This window comes from Rhineura floridana, chromosome 5 (genome assembly GCF_030035675.1).
Source record: "Rhineura floridana isolate rRhiFlo1 chromosome 5, rRhiFlo1.hap2, whole genome shotgun sequence".
NCBI classification, from domain to species: domain Eukaryota; kingdom Metazoa; phylum Chordata; class Lepidosauria; order Squamata; family Rhineuridae; genus Rhineura; species Rhineura floridana.
Genome location: NC_084484.1, coordinates 26,599,046 through 26,622,421, shown reverse-complemented (window position 1 = coordinate 26,622,421; position 23,376 = coordinate 26,599,046). Strand labels below are relative to the sequence as shown.

Here is a 23,376-nt window from a genome sequence, read left to right as displayed (position 1 = left end):
CCTTAGAGTAGCACTTATCCTGGATTTTTCTACCGTCTCCCATAAGCAGCTGCAACTTTTACTCCTCTGACCAGTGACTGAACGCATCAGGAGCAACTGGGAAACCAGGTCTGTGGGAGTGTATGGTACTCTCTTCGATCTCCGCGGCCCGATGTTTGCGCGCCGGTGAAAGAGAGCTTGGGCCATGAGCAAGCTCCACTTTGCTCGCACATGCGCCGTGAGGGCCGACACCATCGCAGTGTCATACAAGCCGCCTCCGCCATTTTGGCTTCTCGCTCTGTCGCTTCCGCTCGCTGCTGCTGCTGAAGTAAACAAGGAGGGCGAGGAGAAGAGGAGTGGAACGCGCCGTTCTTTCCCAGCCAACGGTCACCATTTAATAATTATAAAACCAGCAAACATAATTAGGAGAGGTTGGTGGTTATTTGAAGTGAGGGGACTGCCGCCTGGTTGTTTACTTGCGGCGAGGCCCTTGCTTGTGTCGGACGGGGCCGCTGATGAAGCGGCCGCTGAGGGAGCACTGCGGCCCGGGTTAAGTGAAGTGAAGGACCGAGTTGCCTGCCTCTGACAGGTGAGTGGCTAATGGCGCGTACCTCGTCTTCCCATCCCTGCCCTGGGGGTGCTTTTGTGCCGCAGGGAAGCGGACCCCGATAACGATACTGTAAAGGTGTCATCCAAACGGCAGGAAAGACCCCCAGCTCCGGCAGAAGGCTCCTTACTCTTCTGCCCCCTTACCCTCGAGCTCCACGTAGGCGTGGCCATCATGAGCCAAATTTTGATTCTCTAGGTTCCATTTCTGATTGCGCCCCCCCCGACAGTCACCATTGCCCACGTTTCGTGTAGCTTTCATTTATTTCCATCACTTCCCCCTTTCCCTTCAGACCCAAGAACTGCACCCATAAGATATGAATTAATTATCTCTTATATATTCGGGTATAAACTCCTGGATTCCTATACAGTCGTTCCCTGGGCGCCCCGCCCCCTGCTATGGTGAAAATTTGCTTTCAGTTTTTAGGCCGATTTTCAGAGGAATAACTATCCTGTAAGCAAGTGTGGGTTTTTTTAAAAAAAGTTTAAACAGTGAGATGTTGACCCAGTGTGTGGTAGCTGTAAAAAAACGCGAATTCCGTGCTACTGATTATTAGGAAAGGTATTGAAAATAAAACTGCTGATATAATGCTGTTATAAAAATTATGGTGCAGCTGCATTTGAAATACTGTGTACAGTTTCGGTCACCTCACCTCAAAAATACGTTGTAGAGTTGGAAAAGGTTCAGAAAAGGGCAACCAAAATAATCAAAGGGGTGGGCAACTCCCCTATGAGGAAAGGTTGCAGCATTTGGGGATTTTTAATTTAGAGAAAACACAAGTAAGACGTGACTTGATGAAAGTGTATGCTATGCATAGGGTGAAGAAAAGCTTTTCTCCCTCGTAGCACTAAAATTCATGGAAATCCTACGAAGGTGAAGGTTGGAAGATTCAGGACAAACAAAACAAAAATACTTCTTTCACACTAGTTAAACTGTTCACTAGTTCACATAGTTAAACTGTGGAATTCACTCCCACAAGAGGTAGTAATGGCCACCAACTTGGATGGCTTTAAAAGAGGATATACAAATTCATGGAGGAAAAGGCAGGCATTGGCTAATAGCCGTGGTATCTATGCTGTGCCTCCCCAGTTGAAGGTAGTGTGCTTCTGACTACCAGTTGCTGGAAACCATGGGAGGGAAGAGTGTTCTTGCGGTCAGATCCTGCTTGTGGGCTTCCCGTAGGTATCTGGTTGGCCACTGTGAGAAGAGGATGCTGGACTCAATGGGCCATTGCCCTGATCCAGCAGGATCTTCTTATGTTCTTATGAGGGGCAGGAGGCTTGGGGTCTGATGCAAAAGACTTGGGGTGTGCCCCCCCCAGCCACTTCCAAACAATACCTATGTGTATGTGGTATATATAATGGGTATTTTTTTTATTCTTTCTCATATCCCACACTCCGTTCACCCCTCTTTCTTTAATTATGTTTTCAGCCTCTGCTGTACTGACATCCACCATCCAAACAAAGCATTTTAGCCATTCCCTTTTCTTCCCTTCTCCTCCTTCAAACATGCACAATTATGTTCATTCGTATACTGAGATGTGTTGCCACCCATATTGCAATACTACAATGTTATCTTTCATCAGATATTGTAATGCCTTTGACACTTCTGCCAATCACACCTTTTCTCTTCTTCCCACACACACACGCACACACACGCACACATTTGAACGTTTTCAGCTACGCCTGTGATATATACCTGCTCAGCAAGCTACGCACCTAAGAGGCAGTGTCATATTTGTAATGTACTGTATGTTCCAAATTATCCATTTAAACTTTAAAAAGAAATGAAGAATGACCAGAATAAAGTTGAAGTACCCAAACGTCATTATGCAGCGGCAGTATACTGCTAATGTTAGAATACAAAAAAACATCTGCGCTGCTTATGCAAATATGTTGATTACTACCATTTTAAAAATATTTGTGCAGAGATAGTAATCCTGGAGGACTTCTTTAGTGCTTGTAAGCTGTAGAGTTTTTCTTCCCTTTCTTGACAGTAGTTCTCTACTACATTGAGGAATGTGCTTGTAGCTGCCCAGTGCAGTAAACTGGATAAAAGTAATCTAAGTCCTATAGTATCTGAGGTGACTGACATCTGCAAAGTCCTAGTAGTGTTTTTCTCTTCTCTGTCCTCACTGTACACCTTAAGGTAATAAAAGGGTCAGATCAGTAATGGTTTGGCTCGTTTCTAGGTAACAAGACTTCACACTGTAAACAATGAACATGTTGCTCCTCATTGGCAAAATTGAGATATAAATATTCAAAACACAGTAAGGGCTAGTTTCTCACCCCCCTTCTTAGATGTTGACTGAATAGTGTAATTTGAAGCACAGCTGTACTGAAACTGGTTATTTTGGTTACACCCAAATATGGAGTCTGGGAATTACTTTTTTAATCCTGTAATGTTGCAGTGTTACTGATGCCCATATAGACTCATTATGTGTGAGCTAAGTATGGAAATGTAAACTAAATTTAATTTTTCACCTTACATACTTGCAACCTGATACTAAGACTTTCTGTGCCATAAAACAACTACTTAGGTTGGGACATATTGACTATTAGACCACCAGAGCCTCCCAAATCACGTTGTTAAATGTGAATGCACAGCGTGCTGGTGCTTGCTGCTAACATTGCAGGCACTTCACTCCTCCCCTGCTCCTACTGGGAAACAAGCCATGGTCTGGCTTAGCATTACATCTGAAACCGGGCTCAGATCACATAGTAGGACAGCACTTCTTATCTTATGAAAATGCTATTTAACTTGTGGACTTAATATATTCTGACATTTGTTTATCTTGATAGAATGAAACGAGGCAGAAAAAACAGCAAGACCAGCAGTCATTTATCAGATGAGGAAAATACAGTAGATGGCAAAAAAGTGAAAATTACAGATGAAGAATCTGCTGGAGTATTTCAGAGCCCTGATTGGGGGAACCTCATTCCAGATATTGTTCTGAAGGTGTTCCGGTATTTGCCTCTTCTTGATCGTGCCCATGCATCACAAGTCTGCCGTGTGTGGAACAAAGTTTTCCACATGCCTGAACTATGGAGATGTTTTGAATTTGAACTGAATCAGCCAGCTACATCTCATTTAAAGGCTACTCATCCAGAGCTTATCAAGCAGATTATCAAAAGACATTCCAATCATCTACAGTATGTCAGCTTCAAGGTAACTATTTTATAACGCTTTTAAAAAGAAAGATTACTCTTATTATTATTATTATTATTACTCTTTATTTTTACCCCGCCCTTTTTCCAAAACTGGAACTCAGGGCGGCTTACAAATAAAAACCACACATAGGTATATATATATATATATATATATATATATATATATATATATATATATATATATATATATATATATATACAATTAAAATAGAATTAAACTATTCGTAACATTAAAACCATGAAACATACACTTAAAATACTAAGACAATTTAAAACATTAAGAATAAATACTTTACATTAAGATAAATGTACATGCCCTGGTCACCTCTCGCCTAGATTACTGTAATGCGCTCTACGTGGGGTTACCCTTGAAAACGGTCCGGAAGCTGCAACTGGTACAGAATGCGGTGGCTCGTCTGATTAAAGGCAGCCGCCGGCAAGATCACATCACTCCAGTGCTGAAGGAGTTGCACTGGCTACCGGTTGTTTACCGGGCCCAATTCAAGGTGTTGGTTTTGACCTTTAAAACCCTATACAGTTTTAGCCCAGTCTATCTGAAGGAGCGCCTCCAGCATCGTCAGGGATGCTGCTCAACAAGATCAGCCTCAGAAGACCTTCTCTCAATCCCACCGGCTAAAACAGCTAGACTGGTGAGGACTAGAGAGAGGGCTTTTTCAATAGTGGCCCCCACCCTGTGGAACTCTCTCCCAAATGATCTCCGCCATGCCCCTTCTATGATGAGCTTCCCCCGGGCCTTGAAGACCTGGCTCTTCAGGCAGGCTTTTGGGGTGGGTTAGGTTTCTTACTGTTATGGTTTTAAATTTTAACGTTTTAATGTATTGTTTTTATCTTGTACGTCGCCCAGAGTGGCTGGACATCCAGCCAGATGGGCAACTAATAAATTTATTATTATTATTATTATTATTATTATTATTATTATTATTATTATTATTATTATAAATACTTTTCCCATTGCTGGCTCCTTTCCAACTGCACATACATGCAACATTTCTGACCAGCTCCTTGTCTTGAACAGTTGATTGGCATTAGTAAGGAAAACAAGAGAAAACAAATTAATACCATAATGAAAAATTTAGAAAAATATTTTATTAATAGTAATATTTCTTGAAGTGATAAGGTCTACTTGATGCACCTTATCCTGAACCTACATGTTTATCCTTTGGTACCTAAAGTAGAAACTGAAAATTAATTTTAGAGTTTATATTTGTAGCAAGCAAGACAAACTAAGCAAACACAGAAGGGGAATGTTTAGTTTTACTTTAGCATTTAAGTTTTGTTTCAGCAAAATAAGGTAACAGTATCCAGTGAATGTGGTATACATCTCAACAGTGGATCATTAAATGCCTATCTAAAAATGCTAATTCCTTCAAGCATGATAAAAATCAATCTTAATGGCTGTTGTGCCAACATTAAAATGAAACAAGAAAAACTATCCAATGTTGTGCCAGCACACTGGTGCAGTGGGGGTTCCATTTTCTCTCCTACCCCCATGCACTCCCAAAATCTGCTATGGAGGGTCGCGCAACCATCTGGAGCTCATTTGGGGGGGGGGGCTAGAGGGGACAGGAGAGAAAAAGGCAGTTCCATTGTGCATGTGAAAGTCCCTTACACCAACAGAGCTGCAGCATTGATGGCCCTGTGTTAGGAAAACAAGGGTGCTTACACATTTTGTTTCAGCCAGTCGCAATAGCAGGCAAACAAGAAAGAGGACGTCATGTTTCTGGGACTGAAAACAATTTGCTGTTTCAGCACAGAGATTGTTGTTTGTTTCATTCTGATTGTACTAGTCCCAATAGACAACCAGTGATCAGAACCTCAATTTCTCCGTCTCCGTTGAATGAGTAGATTACAGATGGTTCTGTAAACTATTCAGATTTCATTCCCATTTAGTGAGGAAATAAGGCAATTTTACTGAGGAAAGCACTAATGCAGTTAGCCTTGTAAAATAAAAGAACATATGCTTGGTTTGAAAGGTTCAATTGCCCTTGCACAAGGGCTGTTCCTTGCTCTTTGGCAGTTTCTCTTTCCCCCGTGCCACTATGTTCTGGAGAAGTCCCTCAGTCCTTAGGGACTGATTTTTAGGTAGCTGCAGAGAGGGGGCCAAAATCAGAAAGCCCCATTCTTGTAAAAGAATGAAAGTTAGGTTCTAAGTCACAGTTTAGAAATACAAGATACTAGTTTTAATTCATGGAAATTGGACTGAAAAGCTCTTAAACCTCAGAAAACTTTTCAAGATAATTAAGAGCATATGTTGTGTGTGTGAATGGACTAATAGCTTGGTCCCTGGTCACAACTGACATTTCCTGGGAACAGTGTGTTCATGACTAACTTCCTTTCATGTTGTTATGTTGCCAGACTTGTATTGCAAGTCTGTTTTGAAAATGACTGCAGTCTATTAAATCTTTTACTCTTTAATACTCCGTATATTTAAGTTAAACTGACAAGAGGTAGGATATAAGGATATTGTTTTGTTTACACATTGTTTTATTCCAAAACAGTTGTGTATTCATTTTTTGGGAATGCATCCTGATGTTGTATTTCTTGTGATTTTGCATTCCTTCAGAATGAGATGGTTCCCTGAGAGAATGTTTTAAGCAATCTAGTGAGATTCAGAAATATGCACTTGTATGTGAGTAGGGGTTATCTGAACCTGTGTATTCAGTATTGTTTGTCAGGATGTTTGGAGAAGGATGGGGTTGAGAAGGTTGTGCATATGGCAACAACATTATACCAGGCAAGGATCCACAATCTTAATGATGGGTGGTTTAAAAAAGCCAACTTCTCTAACTATAGCCATAATTGATGTTAACTACACATTGTCAGTTCAGACAACCCAACAAACTGCAATTAAACAAAAACGGAAGCAAAAGCTTATTAATTCCTCCCAGCCACAGAAGTAGACAGGGGAGGGAATGAGGCTCTCTGCTCATTCCTGCTTGCTCACATCTCACTTAAGATTGAGTATCTTATTGAATGCTACTTAAATAACACAAAAGTCATATTCTCTTAAATTCAGAAAAAATCTTAGTGATTGTAACAGTGTTGAGAAGACTACATCACAAAAGCATATGCAGAGCTTTTGTTTTTATGTTTCTCTGTTCAATTTCAGTTAGTGAGAAACATTTTGAGGAAGATTTTTCATGAGCTATTCTGGAATAAATGTGTTGTAATTAGACAAGTAACCAGTTTACTACATAGATTAATCAACTAAAATAATCATTTTGTCTATGAGTTAAAGGCACCCTTATTTCTGGAGGTTACTTTGGTTCTGTTATGTTTCAGTAATGAGGAATGAAAAATTATGAGTGGAAGCTTTTGTTTGTTAAGTTGTTCTCTTATAGTTCTGTGAATATCTTGGATGCATGCACATGCCCACAGTCATATAAATAATTTTATTAAATTATGCTAAAATCATATGTTGGGGTTTTGTTGCTGTGAAAAAAATCAAATGATTAATTTGTTTAAAGTCAGATGATTTCTCAGCTAAAAATTCTTTAAGTTGACAGCCTTAATTATAATGTTGTGAAGCATGCCTGAGCATGACCACAATCAACTGGCAATGAATAAAATGAAAGAACTGCAACCCACATCTGTTTAGTAGGCAGATGTTGAATGATTTTTACACTTGAAACCATGGTTTGGTATTACATGAATGAGCCTTAGGTTTGCACATTCCTCCTTTCTTGCACTTGCATATTTCAGGGCTAACACAGTTTGCCATTACATTTAAACTGGAAAATTATGGTTTGCATTAGCTCTCCAAATCATAACAACAAACTGGTCAAACCCATGTTTGCCATTCTGATTTGGACAACCAGCACAAGCCATCCGTTGTCAATTGGAGTGCACAAGAGAGGAGAATGATGATTTCATGAGCCCAAGGCTTATTCATAAAATGCCAAACTATGATTTGGTGTTGCATATGAACCATGGGACTATTATGGTTCACACAAAGCTAGTTTCAGAGTGCCTCAGTATGCTCTACTCTTCACTACAAAGTAAGAATATGTAAACAAACAAAAAATCCAGAAAATATTCATGTCAGCAAGCCCCCGTGTAGTTCTTGGGAGCTATTAATAAAGATTCTGTTAAAAATGCATGATAAAGGTTATTTTTATTGGATGGTTGAAACATATTATTCCTTAGCAAACTTCAAGTGGTGAGCGTTGCCAAGATTGTAGCCAAAATAGAGACACTGAGAAATATCGGCATATTTGGGGTGACCAATATTTGTAGAAGTGTTAAGAAAAAACTAAGGGGGCAATCCCCTCCCCCCACTAAGCAAAACAGTCCAATGAGGACTGAGTATATGCAATAGCAATAAAATGTAGTGTTTTCCTAGAAACAAAAAATGGAAGATCGGTGTTGAGGATGAGAAGAGGAATGGAATGAACATTCCTGTTAAAAAGAAGGATACACTGCAAAATTTTGTTGCATGTGTACCTACCAAAGAGTGACAACTAGCTAATAATAACTATCGGTAACTGCAAATTAGACAACTAATAGCCAGCATACTTTAGCTAACATTGAAAATCTGTGTGACCTAAAATTCAGATATTTTTCTCACCCGACTCTTCATAGCAGGAAAAAAGCTCATAATAACAAAAGTGCGCAAGTCCATGGAGAGGTGAAGTTCAAGTGTTTTAAATAAAAAACATCCTAGAAAGTTTTCCAGTTTTTGAAGTGATGCTTGCATCCATTGACTGTTTCCTTTTTAAGGTGGATAGCAGCAAAGAATCGGCTGAAGCAGCTTGTGATATCTTATCACAGCTTGTGAACTGTTCTTTAAAAACACTTGGACTAATTTCTACTGCTCGACCAAGCTTCATGGATTTACCAAAGGTATTGATCATACTGAAAAACTGTCTTATTTGAAGGGAAGGTATTCAACCAGCAGATTATGAATGTCTGGTCTGTTCAGTTCCTTGTATTCATTGTGTGTGCTGCAAAATGCTCTTTGCCTGAAATTCATTATGATCCTACTTCAGATATATTTAAAGCATGTATATGTGCTCCATTGACCCAGGCCCTTTTATTTTCCATTCAATCAGTTGGTCCTCACACTGTGAATGAAAGTGACCACTGCTAGTCTTGTGATTGGTTACTAGAAACTGTCCCGCTGCACCCTATGTCACCTACCTACTGAGAAGCAGAATCAGGGCCCCAGTTGACAGGGCTCACCAGTAAGAACTTGGGAAGGTGCCGGCTGGGAGTGGAGCCTGCAGGCAAGGAACATATGCAGCTTCCCCTCCCTGCCTAATAAGTTAGATAGAAAACACCTGGAACCTAATACAGCTGCAAGTGATGACCATGACAAGGCCTCAGATCCTCCTATTAAAAGAAACACTGGAGGAAGGAATGGGGCAGCACTGGAGGTACTGGCTGGAGTTTCATACAGGCAAAAGGCAAACAGGAAAAACTCCTGGAAGGAGCTTGAGTGTCCAGCTGTTGCCAGGGTGAGGCAGGAGTTTGCTGGCTATGCCTAATGGATCTGAAAAGCTGTCTTTAGAGAGCATGAAGAAAGAACCAGGGTGCCCAGTGAGCTCTCTGGAGGGGGTAAACACAGACAGGGAAGTAGATCTCATACAGTCAACCTCCTTGCTTTGATCCCCTGAACTACTTACCTGAAAATGTGGGAATGCCCTGGAAGAGAACTGCAGGATGTTTCTTTTTCATGCCTGCACCAGAAAAGGCTTAGTTAAAGGTGTGAGAAATGGAACTGCATGGCTGCACTAAAAGTAAGGACTGCACTTACTGCTTGCAGAAGCATCCTTTAGCTGGATCACAGGGTGGCTTGTTATGGACTGTAAAATCCTGTCAGAGAAAGCTGTTTTAATCCTTAGGAAGAGGTGTCACTGGTATTGACTGGGGTACTTAGAGTATTCTGTAACACCTAATAAAAGCTGTGAACTGAACATTCCCCATGACTCTGTCTCTTTGTACAAGGGAAGACGCTGTGGGAATGGAAGTGGGTCCCTTTGATGTGCCCCTGCCCATGGATGCCCAATGTTTTGCTTGGACTTGCAAAATCTTGGAAGGTTTCACTCTGAGATTAAGCTTACTTCCTTGACTGCGCTAGTTGCAACTTGTATTCCTTCTTTTTCTTACCTCTCCTGTTACTCCACTCATGACACTTGACCAGCAGCTACCTGTGCACTGTGCTGTATTTCCGTGGAAGGAATGGAACAGCACAGTGTGATAGCTTCTGCATGTGCAGGTCCTTTTCCATACAGTCAAAGAAAAAGGGTAATATCCAACTAAGTTATACTTGGAGTAAACCCTTTGAAATCGATGAGGTAAGTATGGCTAACAATGGATATCACCCAGAGAGTGTTACTTCATTTGCATGCAACAATAATATATAGTTTATTGTTACATGCAAGAGCCTTGGGCTTGTGCACTCCCATCTGCCCTCCTCCAGCATAGCAGTGAGAAGGAGATCGGAAGCTTTCACTTCTGTTTCCAACTAACCACAGTTTGGAATTATGTCCAACCTCTAAACTGTGGTTAGTTTCAACCTTGGTTTTTTAAAAAATAAGCCAACTCATAAAGCAGGGTTTGAATTGTGCCTGTTTCAGTAAACCATAGTTAAGGATAACCACAGTTTGTATAGCTAAACTAAACTACAATTGGTTAAAAGCAGAAGCAAAAGTGGAACTTGATTATAGCCTATGCTCTTTCTAGGAGGCAAGAACAAAGGTGGACCATTGCCTCCTCATACTTATTTTAGAGAGCTGGTGTGGATAATGTTTTGAGTAGAACATACTCTGCTGGCAGGAGGCAAATGGAAACCAACTGATACCTCTGCCCAGTCCAACTCTCCTCATTGCAAGCCTGTTGCAAAGAGGGTTTATATTGCCCTGCCACTCAGCAGGGCCATCAGGTGCTAATTTGGCTAGTTTCTCAACTACACTGAAGGACTTGCTGGCACAACTGGGATTGGATGCATTAAATTTACAACACAGCGCTCTCTCACTCTCTCTGTCTCTCTCTCTGTCTCTCTCTCTGTCTCTCTCTCTGTCTCTCTCTCTGTCTCTCTCTCTGTCTCTCTGTGTGTGTATATATATATATATATATATATACACATGCGCGCACACACTAAGGCAAAGCTAGTCTATTATTTGCAGTAGGCCTTAAGGCAAAGGAAGACATTACAGCATAAAACTGGGACATTCAGTCTTGGCTTTCTTCCAAGCCACAAGCTGCATTGTATTGTTAAAATTTGCCTTTTGGATGTTTGCTGGAGGCAATTGTAGTTTGTTCTGTTTAGCAAACTGTAAACTTGTGATAAACATTCATGAACTGAGCTAGACTGTCTCAACTCCATATATACTTAAGGAGCAAATGAAAAAGATGTTACTTGCTCAAAATGTTAAGCAATTGTTCATGTTTTCTTTGTGAGTGATATACATTCTGCAGCATGGGTATAACATTTCCTTTTTTGAGTTCCTGTTTTTTCTCCTTTCTACAGTCGCATTTTATTTCTGCGCTGACTGTGATGTTTGTAAACTCCAAATCACTTTCTTCACTTAAGATAGATGACACACCAGTAGATGATCCATCTCTTAAGGTACTGGTGGCTAACAACAGTGATACTCTGAAACTGTTGAAGATGAGCAGTTGCCCCCATGTGTCTCCAGCAGGTGAGCTTACTCTTAGAATATCTATGTGTGGTTATCCTGAATTAGCCTAATTGGACAAACAAATATCTACAAGTTGCTTACTGTCCAGCCTATATCTGCAGCTGTCCAGCCTATATCAGAATTATATGTGCATTATTTTTCTTTAATACATTTTGCTGTATCATAATTATTTGACTAGCTATAGTATAATCTATTTAAGGTAATATAGTTATCTCTTAATGGGTGGCCCTGGAGAAATGCTGAAGATAAGCCAGTTTACTTGTGTGTAATTTTAAAATTTTCATTTATTTCAAAGGGGGTAAGCTGCCTTAACTGAATATGAATTGTTATAGGTGTTTGTTGGTTTGCAATAGAAGTTATAGGACAAGGTCAGATGACCAATGGAAATATTGCTGTCCTATTGAAAAAGTAAAATAACCATTCTGTCTTTAGTGTTGCTTTACTTGACCCAATTCAGACATGCATATCTCTGCTTATTAAGCCAAGATATGGCCAAGCCTTGTGCCTGCGTGCTCACACGACTCTGCTCTATCCCTCTTTTATTTTCAGTGTATCACTGTTGAATACTCCTGGTTAAAAATATTTTCCCAATATATCCAAACCAAGAAACTATAGTTAGCACACAGAATAAACTAAGATCTTAAGTTGTCCCAATCATTGTAATTGTAGTTTATGGCTTAGACATATTGGAAAACAATGCTTAACCCAAGGAGTGCTGAATTGTGGCATTGAAGGAATAGGCAACATAGACATGGAGTGCCTGGCAGCTTGATTAATGCATATCTTGGCTTAATAAAGATATGCATGCCCAAACTGGAGCACTGTGTGTTCAGGAGTCAAATGTAGGTTGTATCACATGAAATACATTATTTTGAAGGAAATCCCAATGAAACAATAGCTGTATTTACATGCTATGCTAAGTTGTGGTAGCATGATCTGCAGGAGCTGGAACAACCCTGAACTTGCCTCTGGCTCACACACTCCCCCTCTCTATTTTTGTACCACCACCACCACCCCCCAGGCAAGAGGAGGACGTTGGCAAACTTTAGTTTGGCTTTCTCTGAATATTGGCTTATTGTGTTGTCTAGACCAAGGTCCATGGTATACTAACAAACTCCGATCAGTTTCTGACCAAGGGAACTTCATAACCTATGGTATGAAATAGCCTGGGTTTGAAACTGACAAGCAGTTTTTACAAGCCATGGTCCCTGGTGCAGATGACACAACAGAATGATATTCAGGGAAAATGATACTAAATGCTGTCAATCTATCTCATCTGTGTTGTGGTGTATGAGCCCAAGACAAACTTGAGTTCATAAGAACGTAAGAAGAGTCTGCTAGCTCAGGCCAGTGGCCCATCCGATCCAACATTGTGTTCTTGCAGGATGCCTGTGGGAAGCCCGCAAGCAGGACCCAAGTGCAAGAGCACTCTCCCTTCCCATGGTTTTCAGCCACTAGTATTCAGAAGCATGTTGCCTCCAACTATGGAGGCAGAACATTGCCATCATGGATAGTAGCCATTGATAGCCTTATGCTCCATATATCTGTATAGTCCTCTTTCAAGCCATTCACGTTGATGGCCATCACTGCCTTCTGTGGAAGGGAATTCCATAGTTGAACTATGTGCTGGATGAAGAAGTACTTTATTTTTTTCTGAGCTGAATCTCCCATCATCCAGTTTCATTGAATGTCCATGAATTCTAGTGTTATGAGAGAAGGAGAAGAACTTCTCTCTGTCCACTTAGATTGTGGTGCAAATGCAGCCAATGCAAAAACTAGCTAAAAGCAGATCCCTTTTAAATCCCCTTTACAGCTGGAGAATATTAAAGTTTTCCCACTGAAATTAAGAGAACTTTAAGTTGCTTGTTTTTGATTAAATTATGCTGAGTATGTTTAGGGTAGGGGACTAGGCATCGCTACATTGCTCCCTTCCTTTCTTCCCCCATTTCTACTAATCAGCCTTTCTCATACAAGATACTTGTAGGTCCTTTGCAAACTAGGTTGTTGGGGTTTTTTCAAAAAAACAAAACGATAACACATTTATTACTGCTTTCTGAATAAACATTTTGTTTTATGTTCATGGTTTGTTTGGCTTTGGCTCTACAAAACTAAAAGCATAAAATAATTCAGTTTAAATTATCATTTATGTAAATACCATAATTATTCATTGGGAGGCTGGTCCACTCTGCTTCACCCCTCAAAATACACACCTTCCAACTTGAAATAGTGGGTGTTGGGTATTAGGAGTGCTGTCTCATCATGTCCCTGAATCTTTCTAGCTAGATTAGATGTTTATGAGAAGGCGGAGGAGAGATCTTAAAATGCTGAGTACTTTTGCCTGGCTGCATCTCTGTCCAGTGATTATCCTTTCTGCAAATGGATGGGAAAATGAAATGAGTGTACTACCTCGGTGCTTTCTTGTCCCAGTTACCAATATGTGTCACCCTGACAGTTTAAGTATCTAGCAGATATGTTGTTGCTTTAGTTACTTCCACAACACATGACCTGTATGGTAGCAAAAACGCTGGGTTGTATTCAAGAGTAAACCTTTTGAAATTAATAGACCCAAGTTAGCTGGGTGTATCAATTTCAGTTTTTATTTAATTGTTAAATTGTTACCCTGCCCTTGTTCCCAAAGGAGCCCAGAATAAAATGGGTTTACTCTCAATATAACTAGCATTGCTTACACCCCATTATCCTGAAGAAAACGCTCAAAATTTTTAAATATTAAGTATTAGCTTTGGGTAATATGGGGAAAATGCAGCTTTTTAAACAGTTATTTTTTAAAAAAATTGTATAGATTTCCACTATTGTGTAGGCTTCTGCGATTCTTTCGGTCTTTGTTAATGGAGTTTGGAAGAAAACACCTGCAATATAGAGAAACATAATGTTGTGCTGACAAAGATCTTTCAAGAGGTTAATGGCTATTAGCATTCTAGCTCACTTTATCTCCAGTGAGAAAATACTTCAAACCTGTTTTTATTTCCAAAATGCTTAAGCTCCTAGGTGAATATTAAGGGTGGTCTTCCTCTTGTGTAACAGAACCTTTCATTTCTATGACAGGCTGGAAATAAATTCACATTCTAACTTTCTTTTTCTTCTGAAGGTATCCTCTGTGTGGCTGATCAATGTCATGGTTTACGTGAGCTGGCATTGAACTACCATCTGCTAAGTGATGAGCTCCTTCTTGCTTTATCTTCTGAAAAACATGTCACATTAGAACACTTGCGCATTGATGTAGTCAGTGAGAATCGTGGACAGACACACTTCCACACAATTGAGAAGAGCAGTTGGGATGCTTTCATCAGACATTCTCCCAAAGTGAACTTAGTCATGTATTTTTTCTTACATGAAGAAGAGTTTGATCCATTCTTCCGGTATGAAATACCAGTTACTCATCTTTATTTTGGGAGGTCAGTGAGCAAAGAAGTACTTGGCCGGGTTGGAATGACCTGCCCTCGATTAGTTGAACTGGTAGTATGTGCCAATGGATTACGGCCACTGGATGAAGAGTTGATTCAAATTGCAGAGCACTGTAAGAATCTGTCAGCTATTGGACTTGGGGAGTGTGAAGTCTCCTGCAGTGCCTTTGTGGAGTTTGTGAAAATGTGTGGTGGCCGCTTGTCTCAGCTGTCTATAATGGAGGAAGTCTTGATTCCTGACCAGAAGTACAACTTGGAGCAGATTCATTGGGAAGTGTCAAAACATCTTGGTAGAGTTTGGTTTCCAGACATGATGCCCACATGGTAGTCTCTGAAGAAGGCAGGGCATGTGGAAAAGCATCTTATATTTTGAGCATACCATGTTGCAACTTAATCACATAAGCTAGTATTTAATACTGTAGTTTGTAATGTGTCCTAGAAAACTCATGTACTATTTAATGCTGGTTTCTAACATGCAAGTTTAAGAGGGGAAACTGAGGATGTTCAGAAACACTTGTCCATACAGACTTTTTATAGTTTCATATTTTTTCCTATTGAGACAGGCCCTACATGTATGTAGAAACTCAAATTAGTTAACTGATAATCAGATGCTGTAGTTAAATCTTTGCTCTGATAAATTTCAGTATTTCAACCTGATAACTTTGATTTAGGAACTGTGATTGACCTGACTGACTGAAATACAGTTTGTAAAGGTGAAACATCACTTTTATTGTAGACTCTTGGAGATACTAACACTACCTGGGCTGTGTAATAATCAGCTGCTTGGCCTGCAGAATCATAATTTAAGGTTATGTACAATAGGCAGTAGGCTACTACATGTTTTGATCATAGAACAACAAAGACAGAGCAATACAGCTACATGATTGGGCATACATTTGTATGTGGAAAATGTAATTATTTGTCCACTGCTTATTAAATCGCTCTGGAAAATATTGTGTGTACAAATTATTAGTAATGAGTTTTTCAAAAGTATTCTCTCTGCACTTTTGAAGACAAATTTGGCATTTATAGGGTGTTACAATCACTACGGCCTGTTTTAAGGTATTATTAAAGCTCAGGAAGCTAAAGTATTATGAGAAGAATATACCGTTTTTTGATGATGACCCAGATTGATGGGATTTCCCCCCCCCCCCCGCAGTCTAATTATTCTGCAGCATTTACTTTTAGGAATGCTTTATGTATTTCCCAGTAATAAAGAAAGCCAAATGTTTGTACAAAATTGTTAAATGGAAGAAGTGGTTTGCTTGGCCCCATTGCTACTAGAATGGCAAGTAAGGTGTGGGTAGTTGCTAGTGTGGGTAGTTGCTATCATCCTGCTTGGGCAACTGCTGTTTTTTCATATCTGATGGTGAAAGAAAGAGCAGTTCTTGATCAAGGCCAGGATCTAAAGAGGCATACACACTGAGGGGTTTCAAGTTTGTTCTCTCTAGCAGCAGCCTCTTCCACCTAATGGAATACCATTCTGTAGAGTTCTGTGGCTTTAAGGGCAGCTTTTTGGAGTGCTGTGAAAAGAAATAAGTGGCTAAAAAGCCCCTTGCATATGCAGAAAACCACACATGGCGCTTGGATCCCATGCCATGTTTAAGTACTATAAAACTTCCTGATAATGATCCGGATCAAAAGAACTGTTCAACTTAAATCTATGGGGCTTTAAGAATTGTTGCTGGAACAGCAGTTTTCCCCCATGTTACATGGCAAACTGATTTTCAGACTTCCCTAAGTTTCATAAACAAACCATTTGAGGTTTAGGGGAGATATCAGCTGTTTGGGTGTTTTTAAGTAAAATGAATGAGTTCTTTGGATTCAGCAGCAGCAACAGCAAACCCTTTAATCAAGAAAACATGTTCCAATGCTATCATGAACTTAGTGTGGTGCAGTATAGAATGGGAAGCTTGTATCTATATTTAAAATATTTCTTATCTCCTTTAAACAGTCTATTCTTCCAGCAGTATTTCTACTAAATGTTTCCAAAAAATTACATTTGAGGGCATACACAAATTAAGCCAAGTTTAAACAAGCTCATCAGAGGAGCCTGGAATTGGGGAAAGTAGACATAGTGAAGGCGTAAGGTATGGGTAATATGGCATACATTTAAGTTTTGACTAATGCCTCAATTTATAATGTATGTTGAACAATTTTTTAAAAGACATATTCCATGATATGTGAAGAGAAGCATGGCTTTATTAAAATAGTTAAAGCTTAATACAGAATATAGCTATTCTTTTATTCAGAATTTCTGAAGAAACAAGTGGATAGTATTTGGCAGCTGCTTTTTGTACATGTCTAACTAGACAGATTCTGATAATTTCACAAGAATTAATTCACAGAAGACCCAGCAAGGAGATCATGTTGTAATATGGAGTAAATAATAAAATTTTACATACAAAATCTGTTACAGATTCTATCAAAGAAAAAACTACCCTTGTGAATCCATATTATATTTTGGGTGTGGGATCCTCTTGTAATTATATTGTTACTGTGAGTGTACCAAAAGTATAGATGAGAGTGTGCTGAAAAACTTAAGCACAAGTGTAATAACAAGAAAATTTTGCTCAGAAGACTGGATGTCTGAATATAAAAGATGCATGTTTATGTAGAGCTTTGTGACTTAAATCACTGTATTGAATAGGCAGATTTTATTTGAATGTGTTTGTAGCACTTTAAATGTCCTTTTTGATTTGAAAATGTACTTGGTGGTAGTTTTGGTTTTTTTAAAATGAAAGTCATATTGTTTCCATAATTTGGTATTTTAATTCTTGGTTGAATATGTATCTTGATACTTGGGAAAATGCCACTATGTAGGTGCCTGTTTTATCTTTATTCCATTACAATATTAGTAAGAGCTGAAACAAAGGATGCTTTCTTCCTAGCCCTGTAGCAATTAGGACAATACTTAGCACCAGAGCAAAGCTTACATTGTTTTTACTTCTTGAATGTACATCCCACTCTTCCTGCCAAAAGGAGCTCAGGGCAGCAAATAAATAATAAAGCACTAACAATCCTTAAAAACAATATCTTAAAACAATTCCAATGTAGATGCACACTGGGGAAATGTATCTACTTAAAAGGGTTGTTGAGAGAACATCTTCAATAGACACCAAAAAGACAACGGAGACTGTATGTCTAATATTTATTTAATATTATCCACTTGCCGTAATTTCAGGCATCTCCAAACAAGAGCAAAAGTGGTCAATGGAGGCAAATATCATTGCATAAACACTTTTCCTGATTTCACTGTTACAGGAACCAGGGTATACCTCTTTCATGCGACTTGCTTTTGTGGTCTATAAAGTTGAGTTGGATCTAAAGGAATTTCCTCTGATCCATTCCCTCATTTCACTGACAGTAGAGGTTGAATTGCCATTTTGTTTGCTTTACATAAAAAAACATGATTTTTTAAAATTACTTAAGGATCCACACTGGGACTTGTACAAAAGACCCATTGTATGCAATCATTTCAGCTCCTTCCAGATTTGTTTTGCTTTTAACAATGTAATGTATTCCAATAGAACTGGGGTGAGTCTAATAAAACTAGCATACAGTGCCCTGCAAAAGTAATCAGACCCCTGACCAATGCTCTCATATTACTGAATTACAAATGGTACGTTGTAATTTCGTTCTGTATATTTTATTTTGAAACACTGAAACTCAAAATTGGTTATTGTAAGGTGACATTGCTTTTATGTTGGGAAACGTTTGTAAGTAACATAAAAAACTTAAACATGTTCCTTGTATCAGTATCCAACCCCCACACATTAATATTTGGTAGAGCCACCTTTCGCTACAATAACAGCTTTAAGTCTTTTGGGTAGGTATGTACCAGCTTTGCACTCAGTGTCGGAGGGATTTTGGCCCATTCTTCTTGGCAGACTTGCTCCAGGTCATTCAGACTGGTTGGACATCACTTGTATACCACAATTTTCAAAGAGTGCCACAGATTCTCTGTGGAATTGCGATCAGCACTTTGAGTGGGCCACTGTAGGACATTAACCTTTTTGTTCTTGAGCCGCTCCAATGTTGCTTCAACCTTGTGCTTGGGATCATTGTCCTGCTGAAAAGTGAATTTCCTCCAAAGCTTAAGTTTTTTAGTGGCCTGAAGCAAGTTCTCTTGCAGTACTTCCCTGTATTTTGCTCCATCCATTCTTCAATTTTAACAAGATGCCCAGTCCCTGCTGATGAGAAGCATCCCCACAGCATGATGCTTCCACCACCATACTTCACTGTAGGGATGGTGTGTCTTGAGGCATGGGCAGTGTTATGTTTGTACCACACATAGCGCTTTGAGTTTTGGCCAGAAAGCTCTATCATGGTCTCATCTGACCACAGAACCTTTTCCTACATTGCAGCTGTGGCACTTTCTGGCAAACTCCATACATGCTTTCAGATGGTACTTTTTGAGTAACTGCTGCTTTCTTGCCACCCTCCCATATAGGCCAGTGTTATGCAGAGCTCTTGATATGGTTGACTGGTGCATCATTACTCCACCCCCAGCCATTGAGCTCTGTAGCTCCTTCAAAATGATTGTTGGTCTCCTCCTTGTTTGAGTGCTGAGTTTTGAGGGATGGCCTTTTCTTGGCAGTGCCTGGGTGGTGTGATGCAGCTTCCACTTCCTGATTATTGATCCAACTGTGCTCACTGGGATATCCAAACTTATGGATATTACTTTGTACCCTTTTCCTAATCTATATTTGTATTACATTATCTTTCACTTCTGTAGAATGCTCTTTGGTCTTCATTTTCCTTCAGATCCACAACCTGACCAATGATCCTTCAACAGTGGGGTTTTTATCCTGACAATGTGACAGCAACTTTAATGATTCACAGTTGGAGGCCAATGGTAAATTAACTGTCCTTGACAGGGCAGTTTCTTTTATCTGTGTAAACTGGGAGCTTCCACGGCACAGGGGTTGAATACTTATGCAAGCGACATGTTTCAGTTTTTTAGGTTTCTTACAAACATTTCCTGACATAAAACCAATGTCACCTTGTTATGTGGTTTCAAGTCGATTATGACTTACGGAGATCCTATGAATCAGTGACCTCCAATAGAATCTGTCGTGAATCACCCTGTTCAGATCTTGTAAGTTCAGGTCTGTGGCTTCCTTTATGGAATCAATCCATCTCTTATTTGGCTTTCCTCTTTTTCTACTCTCTTCTGTTTCCCCCAACATTATTGTCTTTTCTAGTGAATCATGTCTTCTCATGATGTGTCCAAAGTACAATAACCTCAGTTTCATCATTTTAGCTTCTAGTGACACTTCTGGTTTAATTTGTTCTGCCATCCAGTTATTTGTCTTTTTCGTGGTCCATGGTATGCGCAAAGCTCCCCTCCAACACCACATTTCAAATGAGTTGATTTTTCTCTTACCCACTTTTTTCACTGTCAAACTTTCACATCCATACATAGAGATCGGGAATACCATGGTCTGAATGATCCTGACTTTAGTGTTCAGTCATACATCTTTGCATTTGAGGACCTTTTCTAGTTCTGTCATAGCTGCCCTCCCCAGTCCTAGCCTTCTTCTGATTTCTTGACTATTGTCTCCATTTTGGTTAATGACTGTGCCAAGGTATTGATAATCCTTGACGTTCCATGTCCTCGTCAACTTTAAAGTTTCATAAATCATCTGTTGTCATTACTTTAGTCTTCATGTTCAGCTGTAGTCCTTTTGTGCTTTCCTCTAACTTTCATCAGCATTCGTTTCAAATCATTACTAGTTTCTGCTAATAGTATGGTATTATCTGCATATCTTAAATTACTGATATTTCTCCCTTCAATTTTCACACCTCCATCTTTGTCCAATCCTTTTTGTATGATAATGTACTACGTATAGATTAAACAAGTAGGGTGATAAAATACACCCGTCTCATACCCTTTCCAATGGGAAACCAGTTGGTTTCTCCATACTCTGTCCTTACAGTAGCCTCTTGTCCAGAGTATAGGTTGCTCATCAAGACAATCGGATGCAGTGGCACCCCCATTTCTTTTAAAGCATTCCATAGTTTTTCATGATCTACACAATCAAAGGCTTTGCTGTAATCTATAAAGCACAGGGTGATTTTCTTCTGAAATTCCTTGGTCCCTTCCATTATCCAAAGTATGTTTGAGATATGATCTCTGGTGTCTCTTCCATTTCTAAATCCAGCTTGGACGTCTGGCATTTCTCGCTCCATAGATGGTAAGAGCCTTTGTTATAGAATTGTGAGCATTACTTGCATGGGATATTAAGGCGATAGTTTGATAATTACTGCATTCCCTGGGGTCCCCTTTCTTTGTAATTGGGATATATATTGAACGCTTCCAGTCTGTGGGCCATTGTTTAGTTTTTGATATTTGTTGACAAATTTTTGTCAAGATTTGCACAGATTCAGTCTCAATAGCTGGTAGCAACTCTTGGTATGCCATCTGTTCCTGGTGTTTTGTTTCTTCCAAGTATTTTAAAAGCAGCTTTCACCTTGCATTCTAAAATTTCTGGTTCATTATACAGTTCCTCTGTGAATGAATGTTGTCATCTTTGCATCTCTTTTATAGAGTTCTTCAGTGTATTGCTTCCATCTTTTACTTCATCTCGGTCATTCACTGTGTTCCCCTGTTGATTATTCAACATCCCTAACAAATGTAACTGTACTGTCTTCAAGTCTATTCCGACTTATGTTGACCATATGAATAGGGTTTTCATGAGGCTGAGAGGAAGTGACTGGCCCAAGGTCACCCAGTGAGCTTTATGGCTGTGTGGGGATTCGAACCGTGGTCTCCCAGGTCATAATCCAACACCTTAACCGCTACATAAATTTCCCTTTCATTTCTCTAATCTGTTGGAATAGGGCTCTTGTTCTACCCTTTTTGTTGTCCTCTTCTATTTCTATACGATAACTATTGACCCAGCTGCGTCATTAGTCAGAGCGCTACTCGTACTTGTCCTTTGTCTTTCCCCAGTACCTCGTTGAGTGCCTTCTGACCTGGGTGTCTCATCTTCTAGCACTATCTCATGTTGCATTTTGGATACTCTGCTCATTTGGTTTTTGTGGTAAGAGGTGTCTAGAGGTGGTTTACCATTGCCTTCCTTTGAGTTTGGATGCATCTTAGTCTGGTGTCTCAGCTTTGACCATTCCGCCTTGGGGTGACCCTGCTAGGAGTCATCTTACAATAATTGATTTTGAGGTTCAGTGTTTCAAAATAAAATATACAGAACGAAATTACAATGTACCGTTGGTAATTCAGTAATATGAGAGCATTGGTCAGGGGTCTGATTTTGCAAGGCACCGTATGTTTGTTTAGACTAACAAAGAAAATTAACCAAAAAAAATTAAAAAAGAAAATTATCAAGAAAAAGTAAACAACTTCCACAAAAATAAAACTGTTGGCTCACTGTTGCTAGCAAAGAGCTTGTCTCTTTGTAATGGCAAAGATCCTGTTTTGTTTTGAAGAGGTATGATACAGAATAGACTGTTCTCTTTCTGTCTTTATGGTAATACATGTGCATAGAATTAGAGTTCATGGGTGGAAAGTTTGGCAGGACTAAAAAAGATGTCTTATTTAAAAAACTGGATTTTTTAAACTAGTCTTTCTGCCAATGCACTCAAGACAGTTTGTTGTTGTTGTCGTTGTTATGTGCCTTCAAGTCGATTACGACTTATGGCGACCCCATGAAACAGAGACCTCCAAGAGTTTCGTGGTAAGAGGTATTCAGAGGTGGTTTACCATTGCCTTCCCCTGAGTTTGGATGCATCTTAGTCTGATGCCTCAGATTTGACCATTCCGCCATGGGTGCCCCTGCTAGGAGTCTAGCCTCTTGGTCTAGACTCCTGACGGCATTGCTCTTAGCTTCTTCAACACTCTCAAACCCCCTCACCACGTTAAGGTGCGCATCCTAAAGGGGGCAAGACAGTTTACTATTTAACATATTGATGGTAGGAGATACAAAAGACAACCAATGTTGGTGTAGCTCAGTGCATGAGCTTGTTAGCCCGGGCTTCTTCTCAAACTTGTTGAAAAGAAAGCTGCACTTGCCCTCAACATTTGGCATACAAGAGTCTGGATAGTTGCTTTCTGAGTTCTGCTTGTTTCTTTAGATAACATTTTAAAAGGCTGAACAGAAAACCAATAGCAAGGAAAGCCATACGTCTGTTAGGTAAAACGTGCACTTTTGGTGTTTTTATGCATATATTTTAGTCATTAATAAGAGATCATTTACCTCAGGGAATGATTCTTTGGATAACGTGCATCATTTAAAAGGGAAAAAATGCTAGGCCAAGTCACCGATGTACCCATTTTCTTTTTATATCTAGGAATATAATGACTTTTCAAACTTGGCAAGTGTGATTCATACTCATTTTAGCTACATTTGTCATACATGGAGGCTTACCCAGAGTTATGGAACATCAATCAATAATATTGCAATGAATAATCAGGCTTGATTCATCACTTTGCATAGCTTGGGGGGTGGGGAGGGATAGAACAACCGCAGAAGTCCTCAGAATGAAGCAAGAAGAGTTTTGATTCCCAAGCATTA

At 39.6% G+C, this 23,376-nt stretch overlaps 1 protein-coding gene across 2 annotated transcripts; it reads left to right on the top strand.

Moving 5' to 3' along the window:
• The first annotated feature begins 202 nt into the window (after window positions 1-202).
• FBXL3 (F-box and leucine rich repeat protein 3) lies at window positions 203-17,603 on the top strand. Of its 2 annotated transcripts, XM_061630034.1 has the most exons (5): window positions 204-568; window positions 3,388-3,754; window positions 8,497-8,619; window positions 11,249-11,420; window positions 14,527-17,603. In XM_061630034.1, the coding sequence occupies exons 2-5, from the start codon at window positions 3,389-3,391 to the stop codon at window positions 15,168-15,170; spliced, it is 1,305 nt and encodes a 434-aa protein (XP_061486018.1). In that variant the 5' UTR covers window positions 204-568; window position 3,388; the 3' UTR covers window positions 15,171-17,603. The 2 variants fall into 2 exon arrangements, with proteins under 2 accessions (XP_061486019.1, XP_061486018.1); XM_061630035.1 differs by lacking the exon at window positions 8,497-8,619 and having other exon boundaries at window positions 203-568.
• Window positions 17,604-23,376: the final 5,773 nt, after the last annotated feature.

What these genes read in the sequence shown, in the direction of transcription:
- FBXL3 (XM_061630034.1), top strand. Translation starts at nt 3,389, where the DNA reads ATGAAACGAGGCAGAAAAAACAGCAAGACCAGCAGTCATTTATCAGAT. An exon ending in TACAGTATGTCAGCTTCAAG is followed by an intron (nt 3,755 to 8,496) that starts GTAACTATTTTA and finishes TTCCTTTTTAAG; the next exon opens with GTGGATAGCAGCAAAGAATC. An exon ending in CCCCCATGTGTCTCCAGCAG is followed by an intron (nt 11,421 to 14,526) that starts GTGAGCTTACTC and finishes TTTCTTCTGAAG; the next exon opens with GTATCCTCTGTGTGGCTGAT.